This window comes from Mycteria americana, chromosome Z (assembly GCF_035582795.1).
Source record: "Mycteria americana isolate JAX WOST 10 ecotype Jacksonville Zoo and Gardens chromosome Z, USCA_MyAme_1.0, whole genome shotgun sequence".
Taxonomy (NCBI): domain Eukaryota; kingdom Metazoa; phylum Chordata; class Aves; order Ciconiiformes; family Ciconiidae; genus Mycteria; species Mycteria americana.
Window position 1 is genome coordinate 23,718,934 of NC_134396.1, and position 14,001 is coordinate 23,732,934.

At 47.9% G+C, this 14,001-nt stretch overlaps 2 protein-coding genes across 4 annotated transcripts in view; one reads left to right on the forward strand and one right to left on the reverse strand.

The window, feature by feature from the left end:
• The window catches only part of AK3 (adenylate kinase 3), a 35,286-nt gene extending 33,166 nt beyond the window's left edge, over positions 1 to 2,120 (reverse strand). Inside the window, exon 1 of the mRNA XM_075488381.1 lies at positions 1,901 to 2,120. Coding sequence (XP_075344496.1) covers positions 1,901 to 2,018 — 118 coding nt within the window. The 5' untranslated portion in view covers positions 2,019 to 2,120. The remainder of the gene's footprint in view (positions 1 to 1,900) is intronic.
• Positions 2,121 to 3,346: 1,226 nt separating this feature from the next.
• Positions 3,347 to 14,001, forward strand: part of RCL1 (RNA terminal phosphate cyclase like 1) — a 31,879-nt gene continuing 21,224 nt past the window's right edge. Inside the window, exons 1-4 of one of the 3 annotated variants that reach the window (XM_075526226.1) lie at positions 3,347 to 3,819; positions 6,470 to 6,541; positions 7,385 to 7,560; positions 13,860 to 13,934. In XM_075526226.1, coding sequence (XP_075382341.1) covers positions 3,672 to 3,819; positions 6,470 to 6,541; positions 7,385 to 7,560; positions 13,860 to 13,934 — 471 coding nt within the window. In that variant the 5' untranslated portion in view covers positions 3,347 to 3,671. Of the gene's footprint in view, positions 3,820 to 3,918; positions 4,118 to 4,317; positions 4,836 to 6,469; positions 6,542 to 7,384; positions 7,561 to 13,859; positions 13,935 to 14,001 lie in introns of those variants that run through there. The other 2 variants (XM_075526227.1, XM_075526225.1) reach the window with 2 other exon arrangements.

Below are 14,001 nucleotides of genomic sequence, written 5' to 3' on the forward strand. Positions count from 1 at the left end.
AGAAAATGTACTCCCTGTGCTAAATAAGACAGAAGAGCTGGTGACAAATGACATGGAGAAGGCTGAGGTACTCAATAACATCTTTGCCTCAGTTTTCAATGGTAAACTATCTTCCCACATCTCTCAAGCCCCTGAACTTCAAGGCAGGGACTGGCGGAGTCCCACTGTAGGAGTCCCTCCCACTGTAGGAGAAGATCAGGTTCAAGACCACCAGAGGAACCTGAACATACACACGTCCATGGGACCCAATGAGATGCATCCCAGGTCCTGAAGTATGGATGTAGTTGCCAAGCCACTTTCCATCACACCTGAAAAGTCATGGCAGTCAGGGGAAGTCCCCAGTGACCACAAAAAGGGAAACATCACTCCCATTTTTAAGAAGGGTAAAAAGGAGGACCCTGCAAACTACTGACCAGTCAGCCTCACCTCCGTGCCTGGTAAGATCATGGAGCAGATCCTCCTGGAAGACATCTTGAAACATATGGAAGACAGGGAGGTGATTGGAAACAGCCAACATGGCTTCACCAAGAGCAAATCATACCTGACTTATCTAGTGGCCTTCTACAAAGTAGTAACTGCATCAGTGGACAAGGAAAGAGCTACAGATGTCACATACCCGGACTTCTGTAAGGCCTTTGATACATTCTTGCCACTAAATCGGAGAGATATGGGTTTGTCAGACTGTTAGGTGGATAAGGAACTGGCTGGTTGGCCTTCTCCAACAAATTAAAGCCAGTGGCTCAATGTCAAAGTGGAAACGAGTAACGAGTAGTGTCCCACAAGAGTCCATACTGGGACCAATTCTATTGAATACCTTCATCAGTGACATAGATAGTGGGATTGAGTGCATCTCAACAAGTTTGTGGACGACAAAGCTGAGTGGTGCAGTTGATACACCAGTGGGAAAGGATGTCATCCAGAGAGACCTTGACAGGCTTGAGGAGCGGGCCCATGTGAACCTCATGAAGTTCAACAAGGCCAAGTGCAAGGTCCTCGCCCGAGTCGGTGAAATCCCCAGTATCAGTACAGACTGGGGGATGAATGAATTGAGAGCAGCCCTACAGAGGAGGACTTGGGGATACTGGTGGATGAGAAACTGGACATGAGCCAGCAACGTGCACTTGCAGCCCAGAAGGCCAACTGTATCCTGGGCTGCATAATAAGAAGTGTGGCCAGCAGGTCAAGGGAGGTGATTCTCCCTCTCTACTCTGCTCTGGTGAGACCCCACCTGGAGTACTGCATCCAGCTCTGGGGTCTCCAGCTCAAGAAAGACAAGGACCTGATAGAGCCAGTCTAGAGGAGGGCCACAAAAATGGTCAGAGGGCTGGAACACCTCTCCTGTGAAGAAAGGCTGAGCTGGGGTTGTTCAGCCTGGAGAAGAGAAGGCTTTAGGGAGACCTTATTGTGGCCTTTCAATATAAAAGGGGGCTTATAAGAAGAGTGTAGGTTTAGATTCAATATAAGGAAGAACTTTTTTACGATGAGGGTGATGAGACACTGGGACAGGTTGCCCAGAGAAGTGGTGGATGCCCCATCCCTGGAAGCATTCAAAGTCAGGTTGGATATGGCCTTTGACCAACCTGATCTAGTGGAAGGTGTCCCTGCCCATGGCAGGGGGGGTGGACTAGATGATCCTTAAAGGTCCGTTCCAACCCAAACCATTCTATGACTCCAGGATACATAGCTCACAGATTGGTTTATCAAAACAACAAATGATCCTTATGCACACTGATCAGAAAAGCTGAGTCAGCAAGCAGCTAACAAAAGGAGGTCTAGTTCCTGCATAGTTTCTGTAAAGCATCCCTATCATGGTTAAAAAAAAAAAAAGTTTTAGTCTCTAAAAAACAACTTATTGAGAAAAAAAGAGAAGTGTTATTATTGGTAAGGAAGCTGATCTGACCTTTTCTGTTCATGGCTGATGACACCAAACTGGGAGGTGCTGCTGACTCTCTTGAGGGATGAGAGGCCTTGCAGAGGGATCTGGATAGACTGGAGCATTGGGCAATCATCAGTGACATGAAAATGACAAGTTGAAATGCCGGATTCTGCACCCGGGACAGAGCAACACCGGGCACAAATCTAAACTGGGAGAGGAGAGGCTGGAGATCAGCCCTGCAGAAAGGGACCCGGGGGTGCTGGTCAACAGCAGGCTCAACAGGAGTCAGCAGCGTGCCCTGGAAGCCAGGAGGGCAAACCGCACCCTGGGGTGCATCAAACACAGCATAACCAGCCCGTCAAGAGAGGCGATCATCCCGCTGTACTCTGCGTTGGTGCGGCCTCACCTTGAACACTGTGTGCACTTCTGGGCCCCAGCATTTAAGAAGGGTGTTAAGGCCTTGAATGTGTCCAGCGGAGGGCAACAAAGCTGGTGAAAGGGCTGGAAGGCACGTCCTCTGAGGAGTGGCGGAGGACTCTGGGCTCGTGTAGTTTGGAGAAAAGGAGGCTGAGGGGCGACCTCACTGCTCTCTACAGCTTCCTGAGGAGGGGAAGGGGAGAGGGAGGTGCTGATCTTTCCTCCCTGGTATCCTGTGATAGGATGTGTGGAAATGGTTCAAAGGTGAGCCAGGGGAGGTTCAGACTGGACATGAGGAAGCATTTCTTTACTGAGAGGGTGGCCAAACCCTGGAACAGGCTTCCTAGAGAGGTGGTCAATGTCCCAAGCCTGTCAGTTTGGACACTGCCCTTAACAACATGCTTTAACTTTTGGTCAGCCCTGAAGCGGTCAGGTAGCTGGACTAGATCCCTTGTAGTTGTAGGTCCCTTCCAACTGGAATAGTCTAGCCTAGTCTGTTCTGTTCCAAGACACTCTTTTCCCTGTACACATAAACGTAGCCTAGCAATTGACGCTGTCACACCCCTACTGTAATCCACGCTTCTCTCAGGATGCAGACTGAAAGCTTCACTCAGTCTCTCCTTTAAGGACAGCTGGGCCCTGCCGCTATCACTAACACACAACTAACACAACGCTATCGCTATCACAACTAACTATCGCGAACAGCCTGGCCTGAAGACTGGAAATGACACTCACTCCTCTGCTTAGTTTTCCGTAAGACGGGCAGGGATCAATGACCGGCAGCGCGGTCCGCAGGAACCTGCCCCCAGACACCGCTCCCCCGCTGCGGGGACAGTGCCCTGGTGCGGGCACGGCGCTTCGCTCCGGAGGTCACTGCCCGGCCGCCGCGGCGGGGAGGGCTCGCACGGCCCGGGGAGGGCTCGCACGGCCCGGGGAGCGGGCTGCTGCCAGGCGCCGGGCCGCCGCCCCGCCAGGCCGCGGCGGAGAGGCGCCGGCTCCGCTTGCAGGGACGTACCGGTACTCCCGACCTCGGGACGCTCCAGTGAAAAGCGCGCAGGCAGGCAGAGCAGAAGCGAGGGCGGAGGCGACGGCCACCGCTCCGCTGCCACCCGACCCGCCTCTCCGAGAACGGCCCGCCGCGCGCTCGCTGTCGCGACAGGGTGGGCCTGCTGCACGACCCTGCCTGCCACCGCCAGGCCGCGCCAGCCCAGGCCAGGCCGCGCCGCGCTGCCAGCAGCCCGGCGGCCCCGGCGGCGGCGAAGGACGGTGCCGGGAGCGACCCCGCCCGGGGCCCGCCCCTCGCCCTTTGACCCCGCCGCTGTCCCAGCGCTTCCTGTTCCCAACCACGTGGGCGCGGCGGGCCCGGCGGGGCGGCGGCATGGCGGGCGGCGCGGCGGGCGAGGCGCAGTGCCTCAGCTACGCGGGGTGCAACTTCCTGCGGCAGCGGCTGGTGCTGGCCACGCTCAGCGGGCGGCCGCTGAAAATCCGCAAGATCCGCGCCAAGGAGGAGGACCCCGGCCTCCGCGGTGAGCGGGGGCGCCGGCACCGGCGGCCGCTGGAGGAGGAGGAGGAGGGAGGACGGGGCAGGGGCAGGGGCAGGGGGGCGGCGGAGCCCCGGCGCCGCCTGCGCCGGGGGCTCGCTGCCGGGCGGGGCAGCCCCGCACCGGGAGCGGGGCAGCCGCGGCCCCCTTCCCGGCGGGTCCCACCGAGGGGGCGGGTGCGGGGCGTCCCGGCTGCCAGCCGGCGTCCCCCCGCGGAAGAGTTCTCCCTCCCCTGCGCGCCTCCATACCCGCTGCGGACGGCGAGCCGCCGTCGCCGTCGCGGGTGGGGCTGGCGCACGCGGGTGGCGGGCGTGGGGGGGGGGGAGGCGGCCGAGGCAAGGGGCTGTCACCGGCCCGCCGCGTCTCGGCGGGCGCCGGCGCTGCGCGGAGAGACCTTGTGCCGCGGCCGCCCGGCTCCCCGCGTGGGTCCGCGGCGGCGCCTTTCCACGCGGCCACGCCTTTCCCCCGACAGAGCGCACCGGGCGACGGGGGCGTGCGCTGCCCCGCCCGGGCCGCCCCGGGGGACGGGGCCCGGGGGGACGGGGCTGGCCTTGCCGCCCCGCAGGGCAGCTCGGCTCGCTCCGCGCCTGGCGTGAGGCGTCGCGGGTGGGAGCGGGCGGAGATGCCGAGGGCGGGCTCGAACCCGGCGGCCGGGTTGCGCGGGAGCCTCGCTGACAGCCCCGGAGCCGGTTCGTGTCTCTGCGGAAGCGGCTCTCCGGTCCCGGGCCGCAGAGCTTGCTGGCTCTCCGGGCGTCGCTGCTGCCGCGCACCCCGCGTCGTGGTCTGCTTCTCCGTGGGAGCCCAAGTTCCCACAGCTTTAGTGGGGCAGGTTTTATGCGTTGATTTTTGTCTGGGCTTTGCCCAAATAGTAGTAAAGGTGAAAGAAGTGAAATCCGTTTGCTCCTCATTTCTGAAAACCTCCGGCACTGCGGACGCCCTGGAGGGAAGCCTTGCGTGGGGAGCACCCTCTCCGTTCCTGTGCTGGGCCTTGGCACCCCAAAGTAAACTTCCTCATTTAACTGAAGTGAGAAGACAACAGGATAGAGATTGAGGGAGAAACATCATTGCGGTGTTCAGTTGGTTTTTTGGGCAAGGTGTAAAGTTCAGACTAGAGGTAGGACCAGCAGAGACGCCGTTCTGCCTCCTGAGGAGGCTTCAGTTCATAGCTAGAAATTCTCCTCTGAAACTGTCAAAACATTCTTGTGTGCCTGACTTAACCTTTACGGTGACCCAAAGTATTTATTATTACCACGGGATCTTTGGTGGCGGTGAAGTTTGTAGGCTTCGCCACATTTTTTTAAGAGGTGTTTGAATTGCCTTTTTCAAGGAGGGGTTAAAATGTAAACTGCGACTGTAACAGAAAAATAACAACAACAAACCCTAATTTGTGTTGGTGATTCAACATGCGGTTCTCTCTGCCTTTCATGACCGGAACATTTGCAATGAAAACTCTTCTACAGGTTTGCTCTCCAGGAGGGAAATGTGCATTGGTAAGGTTGCACTCTTGCACTGGAAGAGGTCCCAGTGCTGTCATATGAACTTTTAAGTGTAGAAATTATCATAACAGGGAGCAGAACTAGCATTGTGTGACTGGGACATCAACCGTATTATGCAAATATTAACGAACTGTAATTCCTGCAGGTAGCTCTTTTGTTTAAATGTTTATTGCATCGTAGAAGGTTATATAGAAAGAAAAACCTGATTACTGTTTAAGAAGTAACGCAGGGTTATTGCCAAGGAAGTTCTGCGACCTACCAACCGTTATGCCGGTGCTCTTGGTCCTTAAAACTACCTGGGTTTTGAAGTCTGCATATGTTAATGTATTTTCACTGATACTAAGCCTGTACCAGCTTGGGATACCTAAATACTAGAACACTAGCATATTCCCCCCCCCCCCCTTTTTGGGGGGGGGTTAAATATGCTTGTCCTTTCCCGTGTCTGTGAGTGAGAGTCCACACAAACAAGAGAAACTGAGGAATTAGTTCCACATGAACTGCTACAGTGTACACAGTGAGCAAGAAAAGAGGCAATAGGGAGATTTGTGTTTCTCTAGCCTTTATTTTGTCAATGACACTTTTGGAAATGGAAAATTTGAAAGTCTGCAGGTAGCTAATTGTGTTTGTGGAACAGCTGTGCAGCAGCAGCACTTCACATCTGAATGTCCCCCTTCTTTTAAACTAAAACTTTTACAGAGAATAATGGGAAGCTGTTATTAGCTTGTCGTGCTTAAATGTACAGGATCCTGTTTGCCAGGATTTGTGTGTTTTGCTTTGTACTGAGCAAAATGTAGATTGTCAAAGGTTTCATCTTGGGCTTGAGTGATCCCACAGGCCACTGTGATCAGAACTGTCAGCTTGTATCACTCGTTGTGTGGCCAGTCCAGTGGTCGCATCTGGGGGCATCTCAATTGATTTGAGATGCCTATAAGCATGGAGGCTCAAATTAACATCTCTGTTTTTATAGTGAATTGCCTTTTCTCATGTGGTAGAATTATACCACAACAAGTTGAAGAGTGAGGGTAGCCTAACTGTCGTGAAAGCAGGAAAGGGAAAATGGACAAGTATGGTGTTGAAGTTTCTTATTTTTTCCAGGAATAAATTTAAGGAACTTTAAAATTCTTTGTTCTACTCCTTAGATTTTGAAGCAAGTTTTATTCGCCTGATTGACAAAGTGACCAATGGCTCTCGGATTGAAATAAACCAAACAGGTGAGATCTGTTTTCTCTTCTTCCTCTGTTCTGGTCTTCCAGGCTCTATCAGTCGCTGCAGTGAAACCAAAGTTTTGGCTTGACAGAGGTAGGTGTTCAGATATCATTGACTGAGAAGATCAGAAATAACTAAGCTGAGAAGTTTTGTAGTAATTGATTGCATGCAAGAAGATCAGCACGCCACCATAGTGCAGAGAGTTAAGGAAACTGTATTGCTCAAGAATTAAAATCAGTATTTTGTTTGGTATGCAGGATTTCATAGTGGGGGAAGGTCCCTCTGAACCAGAATGGATTTTTGTAGAAGGCAAGGTTTGCCTTCTACAAAGGCAAACTTCTGAGCAAGACTGCTTGCCTAGTCGTGCGCAGAAAAGGTATTGGTTTGAGCGAGAAGCATCCCACACAAAAATCTCATCTGGTGGTTCTCCTCTTCTTTTTTTTTCTTTTTTTTCTCTTTTTTTTTTTTTTTTAAAGTAGTATGGTTGGTCAGTAAAGCAGATGAACTACCACCGAGACAGCGATGACCTGATGGTCTAGTGGAGATTTAGCTGCTGTGGGGGAAAATAATTGCTTGTATCAGCATTTTGGGGATTGCCAAGAGATCCTTGATTTTGGGGGAGAAGGGGAAAGGAGGAGAAATGATGTACAAGACAGACACTCATGTGCGTTGGCCCATTCATTAACCGCAGACATAAAAATAGCATGCTGGAAGTGCCACCATCTTTCATAAATTCTTCTGTCTCTAATTTGCCTGTATACATCGTTGCAAAGTGTGTTTATGCTGTAGTAATGGCCAGTGTGCTGACACTGCTGTCATTTGGTTTGCTCCCCTGGCGTCTTCCCCAGGTACTACCCTGTATTATCAGCCTGGTCTTCTGTACGGAGGCTCCTTGGAACATGACTGCAGCCCCAGTCGTAGTATTGGCTACTATTTGGAAAGTCTGCTGTGCTTGGCACCTTTCATGAAACATCCGTTGAAGATTGTCCTGAGGGGAGTAACGAATGATCAAGTAGATCCTTCGGTAAGTAATACAATTTAAGTACCAGAGAAGGATTTTTTTTTTTCCTGGGGGAGGGAATATTAGGAAGAAGTGTCTAAAACGTTGCATTTTTATCATCCCTCGCATCCAGAAGTATCCAGTGTTACTGCTTCTGCCAGCAAACTCTCTGAATCAAACAAGCATCTGCTAAACTGTTCCCTTTCTGCATCACACTGCAAACTGCATTTCGTAATCCACCTTTTGACTTTCAGTTCTGTACTGCTTCTGTCTTCTCCCCTGGAAACTCTCTAAATGTGATGTGAGGTCCTGCCACTGGTGTGCTTCTCCTGTTCTCTTAGAAATTAGATGGGTTGTTTCTCCTACCCTACACATGTATTTATTGTAAAAAGAGGAAATTGTCTTTAGAGTGTAACAAGGAAGGAATCTTTCTCTTCTGTTTGATGCTGGACATAGTTATACCAATGCTGCTGTGAAGCATTCTTTCTGTTAGAAGTCACATGACAATTATGAAATTGCAGTAGCAAAAATATGTAATAACTCTCTGATTCTTCAGAAAGACGCTGGAAGGTATGGTAGATCAAATGACTATGAAATGCTTGCCTTAATTTCTGTTACTGCTGATTTACAGTCCTTTGTTTTAATAGTGTTGTTACAAAAATGAGCTATGGGTAACATGGGATTAAAACACTGAAGTAATGGTTAGTGGTTATGCCATTTTTTTTCCCGCAAAAAAACCCCAAAGATGATGGCTCTTGGAGAACAGCACTGCTTTTTACCTTTTGAATGGTGATTTTTTTCCTCTGAGTAGATTAAGGAGACATGGTCATCTGAAAACTTACTCAGTTTAAATGAATACAAATACTACGAAGTATAATTGCAGATATTAGATGAACCTCTGAGTCCTGCTGGTATGTATGGCTTTCAACTGTGCTGTTCTTGTCATTTAAAAAACTTCTCTCACCTGTGGCTCTGAGACACCCACATGAGTCAAAGGATGATTGAAGTGAGTTACACACAGCACTGCTAAAAAAAAAAAAAGGGAAAAGAAAAAAAAGTAAAATGGGAAGGTGTTTTGCTAACCTTTCAGTCACCGTGATTAAAAGTACTTAATAGAAATGGTAAGTAGTAAGAATCAAAGAAGTCTCTTTTGGTTGACTGCATCTTTTTAATCACAGTGGAGAAATTCTTGAAGAATTTGGAGACAAAGGGCAGCCCAGTCTTAATGTTGCTTTCAAGTAAGTTTGGGCAGTCATCTAAGCAACTGAGTCTTGATTATGGAAATTATCCCTTTTCAGGCATCAGCCGCATGGGCCAATAGAGATTAAACACTTTTAGTTGAAATAGATGCAAAAATTTGAGCCAATTAGTTTGTGCTTGAAGGGGCCTTGCACTGGCCAAAGCTCAGACACAGACGGGTGTCGGCATACATCAGCTGAATCACAGTACCTGATGCTAAGTGTAAATAAAATGCAGATGTGCATGCTAAGGAGTTATACCTTAAGTTCATTGTGCTGTAGAAGCACAACTGTAGTTGCTGTGACTCAGCTCATGTGTAGTAACTTTTTAAGTGGCAACAACTGAATACCAATTCCTAAAACTGGTTTAAACCTGGTTTATGTCTGCTTAACTTGCCTGACTAAACATTAAACCTGGTGAACACCAATAAACTACTTTAAGGAGTTTTACAAGGTGTTTTGTATAGCATATGGCTCTGCAGGTTGCTGAGACTAAAAGCACAAGTTTAAGTGCTACCCTGAGCAATTTATGTGCTTAAGTAAATGGAAACTTGGTTTTAAATTGGTTTGGGCTTTTCTTTTTCAGTAGGCAGAATGTCTTTAGAAACTGGGTGAACATTTATTACCTATGTTTGCCCAAAAAGGGATGCTTAAATTTATCTATCCATCTGTACAATTTCTGGCTTTCCAAGGAGAAGGGGGAAAGGCAAACCAATGTAAATATATTGTGGGTAGTTTAAAATGGGCAAGGAGCTTTCCCCACTGCTCCTCATGTAAGAAGCTCTTCATCTCAACTTAGTAGGTACAATAGACAAGGCACCTGTTCATCTGCTTTGGAGAATTTTTATTGTTTTTATTTGTAAAAGGGATTTTGTAAACATGTGTCTTTATTTTGGAGCTAAATTAACTCTGTGGTATGTATTCTCGCACGAGTGTATTCAACATCTGATAAATGTTGTGTCATCCACAGATAAATGTACAAATTCACATATGTGTGTGAGAAAATACATATGTACATCCACACGCACATATATACACACATATGATCCTATAGCACCCCCTTTGTGCTTGAAAGGAGACGGTAGTCCTGCCCGTCCTCCCTCCATAATTCCTGCTTTCAGCCACATGGTCCTGCGTACTTCAGTACCCTGGACACTTTTCAGAGCCTTTCCTAAGCCAGTTCAACTAATTGGCAAAATGGCAGAGAGCTGTACCCCTGCATTTTCCCACGGAGGCATCCACAAGGTAGGGAGCAGGAATTGTGCAGCCAGAGAAGTGGGACTTTTCCCTCATGGTAGCGGTGAGCAGGTAGGCTGACCCACTGGGCTTTCGGAAATCCGCTCTCAGCACTGAGCTCTCAGCTTTTACACAGCTTCGAAAATATCTGTTGGATGTGATTGCTGTATTGTGGTTTTGAGGCTGCTGTTTGCCAGAGACCCCCTTGTCAGGAGGACAAAAGGGAACACGGCAGATCTCCTGCTGTGGGGAGAGTGGAAGTGGTCAAGGCGAGAGGAAGGGTGTTTGTAAAGGATGGCTTGTGGAAGGAAAGACTTCAGCCGAGTTCAGTGAGGCACAGGTGTCCTGGTTTCGGCTGGGATAGAGTTAATTTTCTTCCTAGTAGCTGGGATAGTGCTGTGCTTTGGATTTAGTATGAGAATAATATTGATAACATTGGCTGTCGCTAAGCGGTGTTTACATTGGTCAAGGACTTTCCCCCCCCTTCAGCTCCCCATGCTCTGCCAGGTGCCCAAGAAATGGGAGGGGGCACAGCCAGGATAGTTGATCCAAACTGACCAAAGGGCTATTCCACACCATAGGATGTCATGCCCAGTATATAAACTGGGGGGAGTTGGCCGGGGGGTAGCAATCACTGCTCGGGGACTGGCTGGGCGTCGGTCGGCGGGTGGTGAGCGGTTGTATCTTTTTTTTTTTAATATATATATTTTTTCCACTTTTTCCCTCCTTTGGGTTTTGTTCCTCTCTCTCTCTCTCGTTGTTTTTTTTCCTTCTCATTATAATTCATTACTATTATTACTATTATTTTGTTCCAATTATTAAACTGTTCTTATCTCCACCCACGAGTTTTCTTACTTTTGCTCTTCCGATTCTCTCCCCCATCCCACCACGGGGGGAAGTGAGCGAGCGGCTGCGTGGTGCTTAGCTGCCGGCTGGGGCTAAACCACGACAACAGGTCAGGCTGAGTTCCTGGAGTATAAATAGTGTGTGTTTATGTTAGCATTTGTTTATATACATTAATAGCCCTCCAGTGGGGTGCAATGGAAAGCTCTTTGACAGCTGGCGGCATTCTGAAAGAGTACTGTGGCTGCTGAAATACAGGGTAATGTGCACTTGCTCCAGGTTGCACTGTGGTGATAATAGTGGGTGAGCGATGCAATGAGTGAGAGGGATACTCCTGTGCTCGCACTTCTCGGGAAGAGACGTGGCTTTGGAGTACCAGCCTGCACCGTTCACTGGCAGCCTACGTTTGCGTTGTGTTTTTCTGCGCGACGACTGGTGAGACCTGACCATGGGTAGCTTGTGGGACAAGCCATGTGGGACTGGCATATAGAGTTGAGTTTCAAGTTTCGCTGTATAGCAAGTATGTATGCGGGGGGTGTCTTTGTAACGTGCCTTTTTGACGGGAATGGAGGTGGCACGCAAATGATAGCTCTCATTTTCCTTTCCTTCTCTACGTTTTGTTATTCTGACAGATACGTAGTGCTGCCGTAACCTCGTTTTACAATAATCATTCTTAATGTTTGGGTTTGCAAGTGTTAAAGGTTTTTTTTTACAGCTATGCCATCGCACGTTCAACTCAAATGGCTTTCATGCTGGCATGAGACTAGCATATGAAGTTTTGACTTGGGAGCAATAATCTTCAATGTTAATCAAAATTCAGCAGTTGTCTGTAATCCCAGGAAAACGAAGAAGTTTTTCCTCCTGACTTTTCTGCCCCTTTTTTTTTACTTGCTAAACTCTGATTTTGCACCCCCCCACCCCCAGTCCAAGTCCTTGTCCCCAAAACATAACGCTGTATGAATGGCAGGGATAAATTTTCTTCTGTGCAGTGCTAATGGCTATGCAGGCCAGCTAATGCTTGCCCCTTTCCTAGGTAGCCATGTGCTATAGGGTCTGTGTCTATTTTTTTGCAGCTTTCCACTAGCTAAGGGATTCTGCAAACTACTAGAAGTTGTTTTTCTTTTTTTCTTAATCATTGTAGATTTCCATAAAGGAAAATGAGTTGTGTTTACACTAGTCTGTGAACAAGCAATGTCTATGGGACTTAGCAAGTTGTTGGCATTTGTGGTGAGGTATGCCCTCGGTTGTATTTGCTTTGGTACAACTTGGTGTTGTGTTGTGTGCTCTGGAGATGGAATAACTGCCCTTCAAGGGGAGCTGAAGGATGGTTTTGTGGCTGAGTGTAGGCATAAAACCTAGAGACTAGAAATATGGTTTTAGGTCTCAGTTCTGCCACCATCTTGTGATTTCCAGTGAAGTACTTGACCTCTCCTGCCTGAACTCCCACTTGTCTGCTAAGCAGAACAGCCTTTTCCACTTCTTCAAATACTGCCGATTACCTTCTGTAGGCTGCAAATTTGGAACAGAGACAGTCTCTTATTCTGTGGCTGTCTGGTACCTGATAAGTATCGTGCCTGGAATTTGTCTGAGGACTAAAAACTATGACAAGTCTTGAAATTTTTGGAAACAGACAAACCAGACTCAAAATTGATACAGCTTCCTAATGCCCGCGTAACGTGCTTTCTCCAGAGATACAGACTTCAGTGCAGAATTGCAAAAGTGGAAATGGAGGAGGGAAAGGGAGTTCCTAACCTACACAGTGAAGCTTTTCTTTTTTTACTGATTTTGTTTCCTAAGAAAGAGGGAGAAAGGTTGTGTAACTTTAATGTGAACCAGAACAGCTTGTTGGAACTTCTACCAGTGGTATTCATGTGTGTCTGTGTGTGTGCACATGCATGTTAGTAAAGGTTTTTGCTCTAAAAGTCAGATTTGTGTGATTAATGAATACTATTGAGGGGCCAAATTAAGGTAGCCTGACTGTAAAAAGTATAAAATACATAAATATAAAAAATTAATCATTGGCTTACTGTGGTTTTTTTAATCAAGACATTCAAATATTGATCTACCATTAAAAACAACACCAAATGCCTTGCTGTAAGAAAGGAAGTATGTTGGCCAGCAGGATTTGAAGAATGAGAACTGCAGCATACACTTGTAGCTACTCAGGTAGCTCTAATAGGTTGTTCACAGCTTTGTAGGTGAGGTATGTGCTACTGCTTGGTCAGTGGCTTGCACTCTCTGCAAAGCACAGAGAATGAAGCTCAAGAACTGTGGATTCTGGCTGAAGGCATGGGAAGGAGAGTGCTTTTTTTTTCTGCCTCCTCAACTGCTGTCCACCACATGCCTGTTTCCTTCATCTGAATTCAGTTCCTCTTTGGTGATGCTGTCCTGGTTCTGTCTCTCCCAAGCTGCTTGCCTTGGGTAACTCCCTGTGCTGTTGCACTGCTAAATCATTTTGGTCACCTTCAGCAATGCTATGGAAGTTTCAGCAGAGGGAAGAAAACAGTATTTCCACAGAAGTTATCTAGAAGCTTCTGTTTCTCAGAAACAGATGAAAAGAAGTTCTTGACAAAAGGATGAGGTTCTTCCTCTCAAATCAAGGGCCTGCTCCAAAATGCAAGGGTTCTTGCAATCATCATTTATTTAGCTGTAGGAATTTTTTAGCAATGACAGAAGAATATAATTTTTTTAATATCTGTGTTCAGAGAAACAAGTGAGCTGTTTTAGCTGAACCATAATAGAAATAAAAATCAGGCTGAGGAAGAAATCCAGAACAAGAAATTCCATCTCCCAGTAATTTGTTCTAGCAAATTTTTTGAGTAATGAGATACTGTGGTAGTCTCAGTCGCCAAAGCTCTGTATGCTGCATTCCCATGTCTTCCCATAGAATACCTAGTATGGAGAAGTCTTGTCTTTGTTAGGCACCTCATAATGCAATGATTTTTAAATTACTGACTTCTGTGACTTCCAATAAAGAGTCTGCTTTTTTAATTCTTTGTTCTATAGGTTGATGTCCTTAAGGCAACAGCCCTACCGCTACTGAAGAAGTTTGGAATTGATGGTGAAAGTCTGGAAATCAAGGTAAGACAATTTGTTCCTTTCTTTTCTAGCACATGTTGAAATGGTACTTTTGCAGTACTTCACAGGG